Genomic DNA, 19,383 nt, shown 5'->3' on the forward strand with positions numbered 1-19,383 from the left:
GTGATAGGAGAGAGCTGAAAACTGAGCAGTCAGGCCCCGCCCCTCGGAAAGAGGAAGTGGAACATGCACCATATTGCGCTTATCTTGCTTCCACTGAATAATATTAATAAGAACTAAGTATCGTAATTTATGAAAGCTTGGCGCAAGTCCAAACTTTTCTGTTGTCATTGCTTTAACATTTGGCACGAGTTTCCTTTTTAGTGAATGCTTCAAGTGTGTGAGTTTTTATCTTATTTTATTATTTAGCTTTTTTATGGATGTATGTAGATAAAAATATGTACAGTACCAGCGGTGGAACAAAGCAAATCTGGATCTGGGGTAAGAAACGAGACTCCCCTAAACCCAAATAATGAAGATGATCATTTTTACAACGTAAACATGCCTTACATAGCAGGGGTTACTAGTTTTAGCACCACACAGAGCAAGTGTGTCATTTTGAAGACCATTATATGGACATGGAAGGACATGTCACAATAGTGCCAGTGCACAAAGGGTGCATTGTCTATGTTAGAGGGCGGATTCTCGGCAAAAGTGAGCATTGACGACTGTTTTGGACGGAACAGCATTTCTTGAGTCAAGTTTTGTTGAAGGACAGGGCCGAAAATATGTACTCTATTTTTATAGTGTTGCGAAGCTGACTTAAAAAAGAAACACAAGGTACGGCTGAGAAAACTTTGCTAAATGCACCTTAATTAAGTTTCCTGAGTGCTGGGACACTCGAAAAAATGGCTCAAGATCTGACAAAATCAGACAGGAATTGACTCCAGAGGGTGAGCAACACAGCTCAAAAGATCATCAGATACCCCCTACCTGCCCTGTCCACCATATTCAACTCCTAGTGCCTAGGAAGGGCAAATAGATTAAAAAAATACACATCCCAGCTTCCACCTTTACAACCTGCTGCCCTCTGACAGGCGCTAAAGGACCATGGACTAGTTGCTTTTGATCCCCTCTCCCACCTGAGCCAAATGGAGGCCCGGCTACAAAAGCACCTCCAGCACCCCTTACGTTATGCCCCTGCGCAGTACATCATATTCTACTCTACATGATTCTAACTTTTAACCCCCTTAAAATGTGTGCGTGTGTGAGTGCTTTTCATAAGTGATGCGTTACCCTATGACGTCACCCGCCTCTCAGGTGCACGACAGGGGGCGCTGTACCTCGCAGTTGATCGATAACTTTGAAGTGCAGATGCAAACGACTGCTGCGGATTTCCCCGTAGAAGCATAGCGTGTCACAATTTTCTGTTGCAGGCAAGACAAGAAGGCACAAACTGTCCTGTTGTGTTGTGTACTTTTTACCCGAATATTCTAAAAGGGGTCTAACTCTTCTGTAAACGTTATCTGAGTCGTTGAAGATCATCTCAAATGTGCGTTGCACCATTCCCCGGTCTTTATTGTGAGAGGTGGCCGTTATGATGCTGCAGCGAGGTGGGCAGGGGGAGAGGGGGGGGCGGGGTCGCTCTCATCCATTCGCTCCCACCGAATCCCCTTCTCACATTGCGCGAGCTGCTGGCGGGGAGGCACGAGAAAGAAAGAGAGGGAGAGGGGAGGGTAAGGGGGCAGGAAAAAGCGCGTGCGCGCGTGGGTGTTTGTGCGTGCACGTAGATTGCACCACCGCATCCCGTTCACCGTTTCTGCAGGCGCCCATGCTCTGATGGAGGGACTAAAACCGACAACCTTCACTTTACATTGCGAATGATCATCCGGCGTCACGTCACTCCAGATGTGACTGACAAGTCGTTCTATGTCGCCTGATTTCACTCTTCGGCTGTTCAACGCGGAGAGGCTGTGACATCATGGCTTTGGTGATGGAACCTATAAGTAAATGGACACCAAAGCAAGTGCTGGATTGGATGAAAGGTGAGTTAGGATCTTTTCTCTGCATCGCTAGCACCCGGCCTGGTATGTGATCTGCCTGAGGATTATGGGGTGGTGGTGGTGGTGGTGAAGTGAGACTCCATGCATGGAACGTCTTACTATGAACGAGCGAGTGGTTTTAACTCCAAAGCATATGTGGTGGTACAGTGAGATGAGTTCCCCCACTCGTGATATCACATTTGCTGGAGAATGAATGAGCCTTGCATGGAAAACCTCCAGACAGATGCTGCTGGTGCTGATGCGGTTAGAGTAAGCATGCGGTGCTCTCATCAATGAAGGTGGAGGATCTGTCATCTGCTCTTTTCACTGACACGCTCCAGGCTTATATCACCACTCATAGTGTGTGTGTGTGCTAGTGTGTGCGTGTGTGTGTGTGGCTATGTGATCTTGTGTCCTGTGTTTAGCTCACGCCTTTGATTAATGGTGTTAAATGCCCCCCCACACACACACTTCAATTCAAACCAACCTCAATTTCCCCATAAAGTCAACCTGTTCACTGACATTCACAAAGGAATTAGATTTCCTTATTCAGCAAGCAGTCAATAAGTGGCTATTAATCATACATCTGTATATCCATGACAGTGGTTTAACTGGTGGAGGGCTGCTGGTAGGTGGTACGGATACTCACACACTGGTTAGCTGGAGAGAGCAGTGTGGCAGTCCTATATGGACAGTGAAGGAAAAGGAGGGGAGGAGATCAGGGTGTCCGCAAACCTGTGTGATCAGACAGCTTAAATGTATGTGTGCATGCAGTGTTATTACATTATCTCTAATAGTGGATCGTGATTCGGGATGATTACACGCTGATAAATGAAATAAATGCAAAGCATTCTCACAATTGTATTTTGCACATTTTGAAAAGAGTACCTGATAGGATCAGTGGCTAACACTGTTAACTCACAGCAAGAGAGCTCCAGGTTTGGAAAATGAGATTTCTTGTCTTTTTTTCTTTTTTCTTTTTGTTCATGTTCTGCTGACGTTGTCTGGGTCCTTGTTTGGTTTCAAGACCCACTTCCCATGGTCCAAAATGTGTGTTCGATTAAAGGAATAAGTACTAGTTCACGATTTAAATGCTGACGAGCTAGGACCAGACCAGGGTGTTATGATATTGATCAAGTCAGCAAAAAGGCTTCCATGCTTCCTTGGCCATAGCTATTCAGTTTAAATGTCCTTTGAAAAAAAATAGTAAAAATGATCAGTGATTTGTTTTGTATATTTAGAGTTTGCCATTATAATTAACCACTTTAGGGTCTAAAAAGTTTGATGAAGAAATTGGAGAAAAAGGCAAAGTATGTCTAAGAATGGGGAATTGATACATGAATGATCTCAGTGATAGATTTTCATTTTTAAAAAAAGGTGTCCCTGCATCTTTTCAATCTCTTCCGTTGGAAACATTAAACCTGTTCTCGGGTTAAAAATCCATTCTTCCCCCGTTACACTTTCTCAAACAATATGCCGTCACTTTTATGTGGATATGTAATGTGACATTGGAACCATTTCCAGAATATATATTTGTAAATTAATACTGTTTGTATATAATACTTTATAACAAAATATAATTTAGAGTAGAAAGATAATCTTTAAACATTGAATGAAACCTGGATAATGGAATGAGCAACTAGGTCGCTTTACCTTTCAGTGACAGTTTAAATGTTAGTGGAAATGATTGCCTCGTCACTGACTGGCAACCAGTCCACGGTCTATTCAGCCTTTTGCCCAATGTGACCTGCGATAGGTTCAAGCACTAGGCGACCCTTATACGCGATGTTGTAAATGGTTGAAAGTCAATGAATAAGTAAACGGATGAAAATAAATAAGAGAAAACAAAGGTCCAAACTTAAGGCATGATGAGGTACACTCATGACTAGGTACAACTGAAATAGTAGCTAAAAAGTAAGATCTCAATTCATCCATTATCACAGGAGCTTGGTTTTAATATTGGGTGCCCCATCACCCTTCAGTTTGACATGTCTCTCTCCTCTTGTCTTCAGTTTACTGGGTGTCTTTTGCCCTGACATGTTTTCCTCTGGTAAGAATGGTCATATATAGCGATAGCCTCACTACTTGCACTATGTAGCTCGTGTTTTTAATCAGGTTTTATGTATCACAATTGTTCTTTCTTTCTGTTTATCCCCCATAACCTCTTTTTGTTATGCTGCTACATTCTTTGAGTAAAAAACTAATTAATTTTTCGCTTTTGCTAAGCATGTTTTCAGACTGGCATAGATTGAGGGTCCAATCCCGTGTTGGTTTTGATTTTTCTGTCAAAGTGCTTTGTCCTTATGCAACATACTGGAATTAAATTGTGTTCTAAAAGCATGACAAGATTTAGGTAGTTCATATATTCCATTTATCTATCAATAATAATGTATTTTTCAAGAAAGTGAGCCATTTTCACACATTAATGGTAATTGAATTAATTATAATGCATAAATTCCTTCAGCATCATCTAAGTCCACATTTTTAGCTTTATACTTTTTAGGATTTTTTGTACTGCAAGGTTAATCTATTAAAGCAGAAGACCAGACTTGGTGTGCAGCTGAAAGACTTCAAGCAGCACAACGCAGGCAACGCTCATTGAAAGATGACTCATCAGCATTTATTTTGAACACCCACACCGGAGGAGTTTCCTCTGCGTGTACAGTATTTGTGTTTGACTGAAATGGAATGTGTCAGGATGTGTTCCAAGATCACTCAATGCACCAATGCTGCTTATTTGTCCCATTTTATTTTAACAGGAATGGGACATTTTTTTAAATTAAAATAAAACAAATGTGACTAAACTTATAATTTGAAAAGGGAGTTGATGTGACGATTGTTTGTTTGATTAAAACATGACAAAAACATAACACTTTTTCAAATAAAATTAAAAGAAAATTCAAAATTGAATATCGGTCCAAAATTCTAAGTTTTAGAACATGATGACTTTCAATTTCTGTGAAATCCAAAGATGCCCAATCATATGCAATGTACATATATGTAGCAAATCCCATTAACGGAGGAACCAATGTCGGAGTCCTTTCGGATATCACCAATCCTCTTTGGCTTTAAGTCTTTGGTTGAAATTAATGACAGTGAGTTAGACCTTGTTTTTGAACGACTAAGAAAACATGCGCAGTTATAAGTCAAACGGCCGCTTTCAAGCTTTCTGCCTCAGCAAGTGCGAGTGTAAAATACGAGAGCGACTGCATAATTAAATAAATAAATAAAAAAAAGGCTTCAATCTGACTGACTTTCCATATAAAGAAAGTCACTAAAGCAATGTACTGACCAAATGTTGTGTGCCTTAAAAGACTCTTTCATAACTATGTCACATTTAGTGGGGTGTGTAAAGTTTATGTATCTTGGAAATTATAGATAAACTCCCACTTAGCAATTTGCAAGTTTTTATATGACTTTTCAACATTTTATGGTCTCTGAAACGCTGGAATTAATCTCAACAAACGTTGGCCAAAGGGCAGGGCACACCCTAAATTGGTGACCAGTCAATCACAGTGCATGTATATGAAATATATCGAACAGTGCGTTCATTTTCAACACCTTTTATCCCTTGTCAAGATCGCGGGGTGCAGCATTCTATCTCAGCTGACCTTGTGCGTAAGTCTAACTATACCCTAAACAGGTCACCCGTCAGTCGGAGGGCACATAAAGAGACAGACAACCATTCATACTCACAATTACACATCCACTCATTGGGAATCGACTACTCTGCTCACACCGAAGTCAGGCAAATGAACCACTACACCGTCAGTGACATTAGTGTATACGTACAAATATAAGCAAAAAATGGTAAAGTCTCCATCACACCTGTGCATAATTATTTTTCCAAAAGTTATCCATAAATGTCCTAATAATGCATTTGGGTGAACTCCAATACAAGGCGTGTGACAAGTGCAGGCAACTACAAGTGAGAGATACACACAGTTCCTACACTGGGTAAACAATGAATACAGCTTACAACATGAATTGCATTAAAATTGGTTTGCATTATGACATCATGTGATACTTTTATATATAACTGCAGTACATTTTCTCTGGACCTTTTTTTCCTGTTTAGTTGAACTTCATTTACGCATTCATGGATACACACGCATCCATATACACACAAACTACGGAGTACGGGCTTTAAGTGGGGCATTGGTAACCATGGAAACCAAATCTGATCTTGTTGGAGTCACAACACGTCATAAGACGGAGCGACTGAAACCACACACAGATGTCCACCACATATGCCTGGATTACATATATTGACACAGAGTATGACACGTATGAATTTAGAACTGCTAACGAATAAATAAACACAAACAGTCCAACCTGTATAACGACCCAGAACAGCGAGAGAGGATCAAGAAATTTAGAAATGGGAAAGCGTGCTGCAAATTGAAAAAGCTTCTCTGAGATGGGGGAGGAAATGAGGGCATGATGGAGAAATGGGGAGAACACAGTTGATGGCTGTACTGTGCATAGAATGAAAGATGCAGTGGGCATCATATCAAAGTAACAGCTCTATCCGGACATTGACACAGAGGGTCCTGTGTTTGTGTGAGTGTGTTTTCTTTTTGCACCTGTTGTTCCGGGAGCAGCACTTTACCAATCCAGGTTGATTTTATACGAACACCCTTTGGTCTGTCTTGATCTAATAAAAAAGAGAGAACAAAGCGAAAACTGAAAAGGTCATTATCTCCCTCTGTGTTTTTATTATTATTATTTTTCTTAATCTGGTGTCAACATTAATTAACTCCTCTATTATCTGTCCCCCTTGTAGCAGGGGTGGGCAAACTGGTCCTCAAGGGCCACTGTGGGTGCAGGTTTTTTTTTCCAACCGATCCAGCACAGACACTTTAACCAATGAGATTGCTGCAGAAAACAAGAAGCACCTGACTGCAATCCACTGATTGCACTTGTAGGAGACCTGATTGGGGAAAAGGTGTCCTCTTTATTAGTTGGAATAATAACCTGCACCCATTGCGGCTCTTTGTGGAATAGTTTGCCCACCCCTGCCTTACAGGAACCACATTAGGTGAGAACCAAACAAACTACTTCCAATTTAGACTGCTTGAGTTTTGGAAGGGTAACAGCTAATCTCTCCCAACTACATTTATTCAATCAGTACTTTCTCACCTCAATGTCCTCACCTCAGACAGCAGCTGGAATTAGACTTTCCCTCAATTGAAGGATTTCAGTGAATAACATTACTCATTTCTAACATGAATTTGTATAAATATGAATGCTTTTACTGTGGAAGAGCCATCATTTCAGATTGCATCAATAGTCAGCAAGCTGAGAGCAGGCTGAAGTGCATTTCAAAGCTCACATACAGATGGGCTAAAATGCCACCTTCTTAAGAATATTCTGCACGATGTGATGAATATTTCACGGTAGGCACATTTTAGTGAGTTTTGAGACGCTTCATTTTTACTTGCACTTTCTCCCGTTGAAAACTAAAAGATAGTGTGTGAAGCTATACGAGAGAATCCAGCGCTGCCTGTCACTGCTCTTTGCACGAGTTCCACACTAACCCTAGTATGGTCTCAAAGGAAAAGCTAAAAACAGATTTGACGTTCTGATTTGAAAAAATGTTAATGGGGAGGTCACATATGCTCATCTGTTACTTCTACTGGTGGAAGCCATGTTGCTTTTTTTAAACACAGCGTAATTTATTGTCTTTGTTTCATACAGTAGTCCGGCATCAAGCTTCAGTTGTGTGTCAAAATAACCTTAGGCCTGTTTATTGCATTTCATTTCAACTCAGTGCCAATAAACAAGGTAGTATTTGTATTTTTGCTAAATATTAAGGTCACCTAACTGTACTGAAAGGGTTCCATATTACTAGTGATTTAATCATTTAGTTAGTTTTATCCCAAAAGTTCCCTACAGAGAGAAACAAACATAAAACCATATCAAAATCTGCCAATGACAAAAACCTACAACACAAAAGAAAGATAACAAACAACTTGAAAAATAACTAAACAATAAAGAGACATATATACCAAAATACACAGATGTATTATACATAATTAAAAAAAGATGTATTATAGAATTTATTCCCATGCGACCTCCTACTAAGGAAGAGATTGTACAACATGGCCAGTTGGCCACAATTCATTAATGAAATATAAAATAATAAATATGTCTCTTATATGGTAATGTTTGGAGTCATGAGTTCATATTCCTAGTTACTTGCTGCAGGGTCTGCTTTTCCACCATCCTTTCAGTGTGGCTGTATCTGCTCGCTTGCATTGCTGCCGGCTGCATGAAGAAATCTGCTCATGCAGTCAACTCGCAGATATCTCTGCCACTATTGGCCATGATTTATTGGAATACACTGGACTATTTCAACACCGCAGTAAATAATCTAAAAGAAATCCATTTGAAATGGAATCCTGCATGGTATGCATTCTATTTTTTACAAGCTTTGAGATGTATAGTGTCAATCAAACGATAAAGCGCTATTTCTGTATGAAACACCATTTTCAGTACGCAATAATACTTTTTGGGGACATTAAGATTATTAATTTATACGTTTTTGGGGAATAATACCTTTGTTTCTCACAGTTCCAATTTTCACTTCAATGGACACAATCAGAAAGTGCTGGCTTTTTTTTTAAAGGAAAACAAACAAAAGTTCATATATTTATGATAAAACGTTTTATAAGCTTGTCACTTCAGTGTGCGGTTTCTCTAAATTTAACCTTTATATGGGTGAAGCTCTCTACTTTTTTTCACAAAAGATGGTGCCGTGTCAGCAACTATTAAATCAATTTGGAGCTTGGAAAGATGAATTCAGGATTACATGCACATAATACTGGCTGGTTGAATTAGAATATCATTGATATTTGAATTGGAAAATATGTTGCAATTATCATTAACTAGGTGCTGTAAAACATTGTGCATTTTGTGCTGTTACCTATGCTGATATAGACATTGTTCATATGTAGCTTTCATGAACAAAAAAATGATGTTATCTTGTATCTTTCATAAAATAATATCAGATTGTCACCTCCGAGGCAGACAAAATGAATTGTATTCATTTCAATTACTGTAGTGGTACTACTGCGTAGACACATGTAAGATTAAAATTCACTCTCCTATCCTGTATGTAACAAGATTGTGATTCTTTCTGAACAACACTTTTTGCTATTAGTGTGTATATGTGTGTGTGCTGATTGTGTGAAGGTGCTACAACACTGTCTGTGTCGTTCTCGTTTCCCTGGGGCATCAGTGTTTTCCTCACGACTCCACTCAGTTTTATCAACATGCCACATGCTCCACAGAAAGCCAATCCAAGACTAACAATAGCAATAAATGTTCTGTAAGTGCCATGTTTGAAGCAAACATCCACAGGCGGACTTTAGTGCAAGGCTATAGTGCTTTGTAATGGGCGCTCTCCTGCTTTTTCGCCTAATGTGTTCAGATTTTTTTCATTGGGTCTGTAGGGAGGCGTTCTTTTTGCTGACTTTGCTAATACAAACCCTGAAGCTCTGAACTGATCGATGGTATCCCCAGACCCCATCTATAGGCTGCATGGCAAGTGGCCATGGCTTAACTGCAAAAAGAGTCAAAAAGCCAATATGTTGCTTCCAAATCTTGATGCAGGTTTGGGACATCATCTTAATTGAATAATTTGTAAGTGTAAAATCACAAAATAAAAGTGGAACAAATAGAAAACTGCAGCAACTGGACCTAAAGTATTTCGGTTGTTTTGTGTGATTCAACATTTTGTGGATATGACATATCTGGAGACATTTTCTTGATTCATGGTTTGTGTTCATCAGCCAAAAATATTATAGTAGTTGTCACCTATGTTTCATTTTGATGCATTTTCAAACCTTTTTTTTTGCTTAGGTCTGGATGACTGCCTCCAGCAATATGTGAAGAGTTTCGAGCGGGAGCAAATGGGCGGGGAGCAGCTTCTACATATCACCCATCAGGAGCTGGAGGAGTTGGGGGTTACAAGAATAGGACATCAGGAGCTCATCCTAGAAGCAGTTGATCTCCTCTGTGCCCTGGTCAGTCACACTCTTCACCTCTACAATTCTTTGAATATCTTCTCCTTGCGGAAAGTGGCTGAAAATGATTACCCTGCATGCACACAGTTCACTTTGTTGGGCACCTTTCAAGCATTTTTTTCTTTATTTTTACCCTGTGTGGGATTGTTGAGCCAAAGAAAACAAACTTATCTTAATTTTATCAAGAGTACTTAAGGCTATTTCATACAAAAACTACTGTTTAAAATTCAATTAAGAAAAAAAATAAAACATTAATACCAGATGTCCCTCTAAGAAATATGTTTTTCTACAATTATACATCAAATGGCCTCTTTCTGCACTTTCTGCATTGCATATCCTATCACACGTCATGCAGTCTTAGACATTGGCTACAAAGAAGAACTGGACCTTACATCATCAAATTCCCTTTGAAGCTTGCATTTTACTGGTTGGGCGGCCATCATGACAACTCACATTTTTCGCTCAGCGTTTGGGCTTTACGCGTTCTCTACATAAGTCTATGTGTGGGAGACTGAACACGCAAACTTTAAATTAATATTAAAATTCTGCATTGCCAGAAACCATCATTTCAAAAAGCAAACAGGCCCACGACCACTACCCCTTTTTGAACATAAAATTGATATCATTAAAAAAGAGCAGGGATTAAAATGTTTCTCAATTAACATTAATTATGGGTAATGATTGTTCATAACACTCTTTCTGAAACTTGAATATTAAAATTAAAACTGCCACGTCCAGAAGGCTGACATCTGATTGCCAAATTGCATGAGGAATGTGTTATATTTGAACACAGCTGGATTCACGCTTATAAAAAGGACTATGGACACTTGTGAAATTATTTCAGTTGCTATTTTTTCTTCTCATATTAACATTGTTGTTATTAAATGGATGCAATTAATTGTTGTTTAAACTATATTTTTACTTCAAAAAAACACCTGACATTGGACACTTATTTTTTGTCCTTTGCGTATGTGTACTGCATGCACATTTTATCCAACCTGTCTTTTGTATTGATTATGAGATGGTTAAGTTATTTTCGACCTGATTTGTATGTCTTGACAGGCAGCCGATTTAGTGGCCCTGCTTGGGATTAGAGAATTTAGGGGGAATTAGGTGCTACCCTCCAAGAGATGGAATGAGTAAAGTGAATGGGGAGGTGTGAGAGGGAAAAGGAAATAGTGTATGTGGAAAAAAAAGCATGATGCACCTTATCTCTTAGACACACATTGCTGGATTTGCCAAGGTTGTTTGAATGTGTGCACGTGTGCACGTGTGCACACGTCTGCATGCTTATGGCTGTTAATCATCTTCAAATTTCATAACATGGTAATAAGGCATCATATGTCTATGCACACATACAAAATTCAGCATCGTTTATTTTCTTTGGTATAACCACTCTCCGCTTTACCTAATTCCTTGGCTAACTCGAGACAAAATTGGATATTTGGAGACCAAGTTATGGTCAACCAAAAAATATTAGCTACTATATTTGAAGCAAAGTTTGTGCTGTTGTAGGACCACTTCATTTTAATTCCTTAACTCTAGGTAAAGGATTTTAAATACAAAGCTGAATCCCAAAATTTAACCATCTCTGTAAATGTGACATTCTTTATGTTAATCTTAAAGATGTTATCTCATTACCTACCATTGACGGCCAATTAAATCCAGGGGGCTGCCAGCTTTTCCTTTCCAGACCTTTCAGTTCGAATGGAATCGACATCTATCACTGTTAATGCCATTGGCAGCCAATTCATCTCCTGCATGTTATATTATTAAATATAAATGTGTATATTTTTTCCATTTTTTTCAAATGTAATAGAATTTTCTTAACTGTAGGCCCCAGGTTTTTTGGCGGCATGATAGAAGAGTAGCATGCTCGCATTGTGGTTGCTGGGGTTTTCTCTGGTTATTTTATTTTTCTCCTACATCCCAAAATATCCATGGTAGTCTGATTGGACAATCTAAATTGTCTGCAAGTATGACAGTGTCATGCAATTGGCTGGCAACCAATTTTGGGGTACCCTGCCTACTTCTCATAGTCAGGTGGGATAGGCTCCAGGATCCCTGCAACACTTGTGAAGATAAGCGGCATGGAATATGTGTCTCTTTTTTGTGATTCAGCAGTCCTCGAAACCCAGCTTTGTGAATGGAAAATCATGAATTTCTGGTGTCTCCTTTTTTCTTTTGAATGAATTTGGATATTTTTTTCTATATATGGCATATATTAAAATGCTGTTTGCCTCAGTTGAATTTTGGATTTGGTTCTTGGATCAGGCCTTTTTTGGGGGGAGTTAGCATTTTCTCCGTAAGCTCGCGTGGGTTTTCTCTCTATACAGTAAATTCCTGCTTTCTCCCATATGAAGACACAAAAATGCCTGTAGATTTGAATGTGCATTTAAGTACTTCGCTATGTTTTTGTGCTTTTTTTGAAAGACTATCACTATTTCAACTATTGGACAAACCTTTTTAGTCTTTTTCCTATTTTATATATACTTACCTCATGTATGTATGGTAGATGTATCTGTTTTATATCTCGTACTTATTTGTTGAAGAAAATCATTCAGTGCCAATATGTATTGCTTGTGATACATAGGGTTGTGAACTGGAATGAATAGAGCGAAAATAGATGAGAGTGAAGAGAAAAAATGACGACCGTAGAGTAATTTGTATATAAAAAATAATGTCTGATTGTGGTTACATAGCAATGATTAAATTCCAGCATGGAAAAAGGCTTTACCGCACACTGCTGCTATGGTAACCAGATCGACATGAAGGTAGTGGGGGGCTGCTCTAATGGCATCGCCCTTGTATTGTATTGATTGACACACAGAGGCACATAGGCACGCTCAAATTCTTTTTCTCTTCTTCGGAGCCAAACACACACGCAGATACACAAAATCTTGTTTTTAATTTTCCTCTTTGTTTGTGCACTAGGTCCCCAGGAGGGAGACACAAGTGCCATACTGAATCATAGGAAAGCCTAATTGGAGCGTGTATAAACACACATTTCAAATTCACATGTACATTCCCATTTTCATACACTAGATTATAAACAGCATAACATATGCATGACCCAAATACAGCATGATGCATAGCTAGTTGCTCCCAGTTCCTTATTTTCTGCTTCTTTAGCTTCTATAATTTGCTCTTTCACTTCTCTTGCTACCACTGTTCGACTCTCTCCATTGTGTAGTCACTGTGATTGTGACTGTGTTAAATAGATCTACAGGCAGAGTGGGAATAGATTCTACTTTTCTGTATATAAGCGTGTGCAGTCGTTGTGTCAGCAGAAATCAGCATCTTTTTTGGAAAGATGTTTCCAGAGGTGCCTTGGATGAGTGTGCATAACGCGACTCAATGGATCTGACTGTTTATTTATAAAGGTTGAAGTGCAGGGTTAAGATGTATAATTGGCTACATAAGCCTTTAGTCATAAATGAGGGTCTTTCATAAAAGACAAAGTAAAACTGTTGAAGAGAGCTAATGGACTGGCCAGTAATAATTCTCTGCCACAGTGAGAGAGGTATTCATTTCTTGATCTATCAGATTATTGTTGTGATAGGGTAGCACAGGATTTTATGGCTTTAGTGGTTATTGTGCAGCACAGTTATGACATTTTGGTTTACTTCACGGCTGTAACAAATGCTTGTGTAGTTTGTATTCCCTCATTGGTCACATTTTTATAAAATAATTTTAAATGTCTATTCAGCCACTCTTCTCAATCCTTCCAAGATATTTTTGAAGGATATAAATAAAGTTGGGAGGAGGTGCCAAGAAAAAAGCAGATTGGCCTGGCCACATTGTATTTATATTATAGTGATACAAACAAAAGAAATGGGAAAGAACTTAAACGAGAAGATATAGATACCTTAGGAGGCTGTTGGCTCCAGTCATCAACTCTTCTCATGCATTTTCCCTCCAGAGCCAATGCAAGGTCTGTAAAAGAGCTTCAGGAACAAGCCCAGAAAGAGTGAGACCAATTTAAAGGAAATAGGTTTATTACCAGACTACAGGATAGGGAGAGAGCTCTAACAGTTGTGAACCGAACAGCCTGTTGTCCTTGCAACTCTCTCCGAATGAACAGTGGTTGGGTCTTACATATATGCGGACAGAGCACAGTCTCTATGACAACGACCAAACTTTGGGCAAAATCTGATTAATCAGTGTCAAGTCTCTATGACAACGACCAAACTTTGGGCAAAGTCTGATTAATCAATGTCAAGTCTCTATGACAATGATGTTTTTATACTTACAAATACTGATACAATATGAACAAGCAATTGCAAAGCGACTTTGTCATCTTATCTTACACAAGCTTTGCTAATTTTTCAATGGATAAGTTCTATTGTAAATAAATAAACAACAACTGTAGGGTAATTACTTCCTTGGTGCTTTCTCGGCTGAATCTCACCTTTACCTGAGAAAAAAAAGAATAATTTTGGTTGCAAAAGCCCACCTGATTTCACATCGAATTTTTGATTGACCATGAACCTTGAATTATGAATTGAGGGATTATTTAGAACATAATGAAAAGAAGTTGCAATGCCTCGCACAATGCTCAACAGTTCATTCAGGTTTGGATGCTTTGACGACTTTGGGTTTATTGCATATACACATTTAATAACAGCCAAAATGATTTCGTCCCCTCCAGAATTACGGCTTAGAAACGGAAAACCTCCGGACTCTGTCTCACAAGCTCAATGCTTCGGCCAAGAACCTTCAGAACTTCATCCTTGGCAGACGGAGGGGAGGACATTATGATGGAAGAGCTTCCCGGAGGCTACCCAATGATTTCCTCACATCAGTGGTGGATTTGATTGGTGCGGCAAAAAACTTACTTGCCTGGCTCGACAGGTGTGAACGACACTCATGAATGAATTTGTGGAGTGATTGTATTTTTATTTTTATCTTTTTCTTTTGCTCAGTGATCAAAAATCTAAATTGGTCTAAATAATTCATCTAAATGTTACTACAATACTACAAATTTAAAACCTGAATCAGAATTAATATAGCTACATTAGCAAGAATTAAGCAGCACATTGATGTAGAGTTTGGTATGTCGGATTAAAGTGGGGTGAATCTTTGCCTAATTTATTTAGCAACACAAACTGATGTATTACAAATACATTCAGTATGATCTAGTCAATATGCAGTACTTACTAGCGTAGTATTTCAGAGGGTATAAGGTATATTCTTGTCGTTTCAAAGTCCGCAGAAAATATTTAAGCTCTGAAAACCTGGGTTCAAATCCAGGTTGGTCCACCTGTGTGGAGTTTGCATGTTCTCCCCAGGCCTGTGTGGGTTTTCTCTGGGTACTCTGGTTTCCTCCCACATTCCAAAGACATGCATGGTAGGCTCATTGGACACTCTGAATTGCCCCTAGGTATGAGTGTGAGCATCAATGATTGATTGTCTCCTTGTGCCCTGCGATTGGCTGGCCACCAATTCAGGGTGTCCCCCACCTCGGGCCTGAAGTCAGCTGGGATTGGCTCCAGCACCCCTCGTGACCCTACTGAGGATAAAGCGGTTCAGAAATGAGATGAAAAACACATTAGAAAGATCAAATATTAAAAAAATATAAAAATACTGCAGCAGAGTTATAACCTTACAGGCCTTTTGTATTTGAGGGACCACAGAAAATGAATAAATAAAAAAATTCAGGCATGCAGCATGCTGGTTTTGATCCTGAAACAAATATTGTTGTTTGTGCTGATTCTTTGCTACTGAGTATTTGAGAGAGGAAAAATGTGTTTACCTTTTTCTTTTACTGCCTGTACAACATTTAAAATATCAACTGGTTTTGTCTTTGATTCCAGGTCTCCATTTGCCAGCGTGACAGAGTATTCATTACTGAAGAACAATATCGTGCAGCTATGCCTAGAATTAACTACAATCGTACAACAGGTGACCTTACACTCATACCTACACAGGGGTTTAGGTAATATTCCTTCACACACATGCACATGTTGAATTTTTCCTTCATCTTCTGGACCTTTGTTTTTCATATGCAAATCTCTTAATAAAAACAGGCCATAACAATCATTAACAATCAAGTCAAAATAAGACTTTTTAGGGTCAAATTTCTCAAACAACAATTTACAGTTTACAGAGCATGCAGGATGACATTTAAGAGATTACTCCATGCATATCAACAATACAGTTTAAATGCCAGGGAACATTTGATTTGTTGTCTGTGTCATCAAGGATAGGCACTGCTAGGGAGCAAGGACAACCATTTGTGTATGTTATCTACACAACAAGTTTAGTTCATATCATATCTTCAATGTAGTTTAATTTAAAAAAATAAATAAAGGGGATGCTGTAATTTCATAAAACTCATAATTACATATGGATATGAAAGCCATAATTAGCTAGAAGGCTAGATTCTATCGGTAGTCCTGTATTCATAATGTAAAAGAAAAGTAATAAAATACATCAGGGCTGTCTAGGTTGATGGGACAAGCATGCTCTATCACAGATGCTCTCCCCATTTTCCTCGACTCACTGTCATGAGTTTATGAAGAATGATCAACTCATTTTTCATTCTTTCAATTCCTATCCTTTCTCCACTCTAGATAGTGCCATCATGCAGATTTCTAACATTTAAAATTGTCCCTTTTCTAAAAGTGATTGCTAGTGGAACAATCTTATTGTTTGAATGGAGACTGTATAGCTGCTCTATTGAACTTCTTCCATTCACTGTATTTACTTAAAGATCCAGTTTGGACTTGGTGCCCACAGTTACTCATGGGGCCTTGCAGATAAGACAAATCCACACTAATATGAGTCATAGTAGCAGCATAGCAGAGAGGACCCCGCTAGTCCACAATGGTCCAAATGGACTCATCGCTGCCAGTGTGCAGTGTTACACACAATGGGGGTAAAACAGCCTGTACTAATGGATCAGGAAGATGTATTCGCTACTGCCGTGTGGGTCTGGTAGGGTCCGCTGGCTGCTTTCCCAGAAATAGATGAACAATCAGCAATTGTTAAATACCAGGTCTGTCAGGTTCACACATTAGAATTGATAGTATTCCAAATGCTAAAGAGACTTCTCTCTGCCTACCATTGAGCAATATGCATAATCTGGGTGTCGACAAATGGAAATATTGCTTTCTAGTTAAATAGCATTCAATGTATCGCCCTTGCTTTTGATCCTATCATTGCTCCAAATTTCCTTAGCAAGATTGTTATATTTGGTACAGAATAATAGCTTCTTTGCAGGAGCTAAAATAAATGTTTTTTTCTTCTCTTTTCACAGGATTGTACTGTATATGAGACGGAGAATAAGATTTTGCATGTGGTAAGTTTATTCACCAGACAACCTTTTTTCAAAACGCCATTTAAACCATGGATACACCATATTTCATTTTGCATTTATGTTTAAATATAGCATGATGAGCTTTTTAATGCCACAAAATCTTAAATTTATTTGACACGTAAATAGACATGGTCTCACTGCAGCTGTATGTTTCCTAATGTAATGGATGACGTCAAATGTTGTGTTTATTTTGGGATATAAAGCTCGTACACTGAGACTGAGACTAAGTGTTGTTTTACTTGTGTGTTAAATAGTCAGTAGCAATTGCCTGGTAGTTGAATGAGGGAACTTTCTTATTACATTCATGGTCAGGGGGAGGAAAGAAGAAATTGATTATATTGCTGTCAAGAAGAGATCACAGAAACACGTTTGACACTAAACTGAATTATACTCAAAGTTTTCATGATTTTTGTCGTTAGTATTGGATAAATAAGTTACTGTATCATTTATTACAATTAGCACTGTCAAACAAAATATTTCAATTTGACATGCTTGTCCTGATGTGGCTCAATATAGTCTTTCCTGATAACTTGTGGTTAGGTTGATTTAACTTTACCTCAATTGTGACAGAGCTATCAGACTCCTTGCTGACAGCGGATGCAGGTTCATGCTCGCATACCCTTCTACACACCGTATACACCAGGACACATGCACAAACACACTCCAGGGGTGACAGACTAGGAGCTACATATGATTCTCGGTTATGAGTGGGAGGTTTATGCATGAAATTGGAAGACAGCATGAAAGAGGAAAGAGGGGGAGGTGTTTATAGGCGCTGCATTCTGATACCTTTTACTAAAAATGACATAAAGCTGGGGTGAAGTGACACAGCCCACTAAACTCTTCCCTTGATATAAACCTATGAAGAAAGGAACATGGGGGACATCGCAGATAAAAAAAAAAAAAAAAAATCGCACCAGATTCATAGGGGTGCTAACTTGACTGTGGACAGGAGGCAGAGTATATTGCTATTCCAAGTTAGTGGCTGGACATGAATAAAAAGTATTTTTTTTTTTAAACAGTCTTATGAAAAATAGTTTAAAAAAATTCATGTAAAGATTTAAATTAACGCATGATACCGCCTTTAATTTGTCTTGAATGGTGGGAGAAAATCTTTTTCAATCTGTAATTATGTTTTTTATTCTAGCTGTCAGCCTCAACATCTGTTCTTATTGGGAAAACATTTGTATATACTCATTACAACAGATGGTTTACCAAAGTTGAACTCCACACTGAGTGAGGCCACATTTGAACAGTCACGCACCAATTGCATATATATAGCATTGCTTGATGAGTTTGATTTCTGTAGTACTTACCATTTGAATGACAGAGTAAGAATTTGCTGTAAAACCACAATATTCTTAAATTATTTACTCTAGTTTTTTTTAGTTTTCATGCTGTTGTTCTTTGTCATAGCCAAACACTCACAACTAGTCAAAACAGATTTTTTCATCCCATTTAAAAGTTGGAACCCACAGAGACAAGATCAGATTTCACAAGTGATTTAATTTAAATCAAGAAATAAAATAATTGTAAAATAATGTACAAAACTGTAAGAATATTTTTGTTTAAATTCAAAATTACCATGACCCTCCCAAAATCACCTCCTAACTTAACGTAGACCTGCGCTGAATGTGAAAATTAAGCTTAAAATTTGCAACTGCTAGCCAGCTGGTAGCTTGCTCGCTTTAGTTGTTTTAGGTAATTTGATAACGGTTCTGATTGTCAATATCTCTATATCTTTCTGTGGGTATTGCTTGTCTTTGGGCAGCACATTTTGAGATTCTATTGTCAAACCAAATAATCAGAATTTCAAATCAAAATGCATGATCTACAACCCGAGGTGAGTGCATATTATAATACAATATGCGAGCGACAGTGAGCTTCTTGCTCTCATGTGGTTCAGTCTTAAGCTCCGGTCAGCCCTTGTGTAGTGTGACTTGTACATTTGTCAGCTTCTCCTCAATAATGCAAAACTCATTGCTCCTTTGCTCTGCTGTAGACTACAGCCTACAGCAATCAGATGGACAAAGATTTTGTGTATGGGAGGAAGAACGTAGTGCGCAAGTCTTGCGCCTGATGGAGCAGAAGTGTGTATAAGTGTATGTGTTTTTATGTGCATTCATGCATAAGGATGAGTACTATTACGTAACGGTGTCCTAGTTGTGTTTTT

General features: G+C 38.6%; 1 protein-coding gene across 3 annotated transcripts in view; it reads left to right on the top strand.

The window, feature by feature from the left end:
- The first annotated feature begins 1,548 nt into the window (after positions 1 to 1,548).
- The window catches only part of LOC144082377 (connector enhancer of kinase suppressor of ras 2-like), a 43,429-nt gene continuing 25,594 nt past the window's right edge, over positions 1,549 to 19,383 (top strand). For all 3 annotated transcript variants that reach the window (XM_077609507.1, XM_077609509.1, XM_077609508.1), the window contains exons 1-5: positions 1,549 to 1,862; positions 9,726 to 9,889; positions 14,541 to 14,743; positions 15,706 to 15,793; positions 17,151 to 17,192. In XM_077609507.1, coding sequence (XP_077465633.1) covers positions 1,799 to 1,862; positions 9,726 to 9,889; positions 14,541 to 14,743; positions 15,706 to 15,793; positions 17,151 to 17,192 — 561 coding nt within the window. In that variant the 5' untranslated portion in view covers positions 1,549 to 1,798. The remainder of the gene's footprint in view (positions 1,863 to 9,725; positions 9,890 to 14,540; positions 14,744 to 15,705; positions 15,794 to 17,150; positions 17,193 to 19,383) is intronic.

Source organism: Stigmatopora argus, chromosome 9 (genome assembly GCF_051989625.1).
Source record: "Stigmatopora argus isolate UIUO_Sarg chromosome 9, RoL_Sarg_1.0, whole genome shotgun sequence".
In the NCBI taxonomy this organism is placed as follows: Eukaryota; Metazoa; Chordata; class Actinopteri; order Syngnathiformes; family Syngnathidae; genus Stigmatopora; species Stigmatopora argus.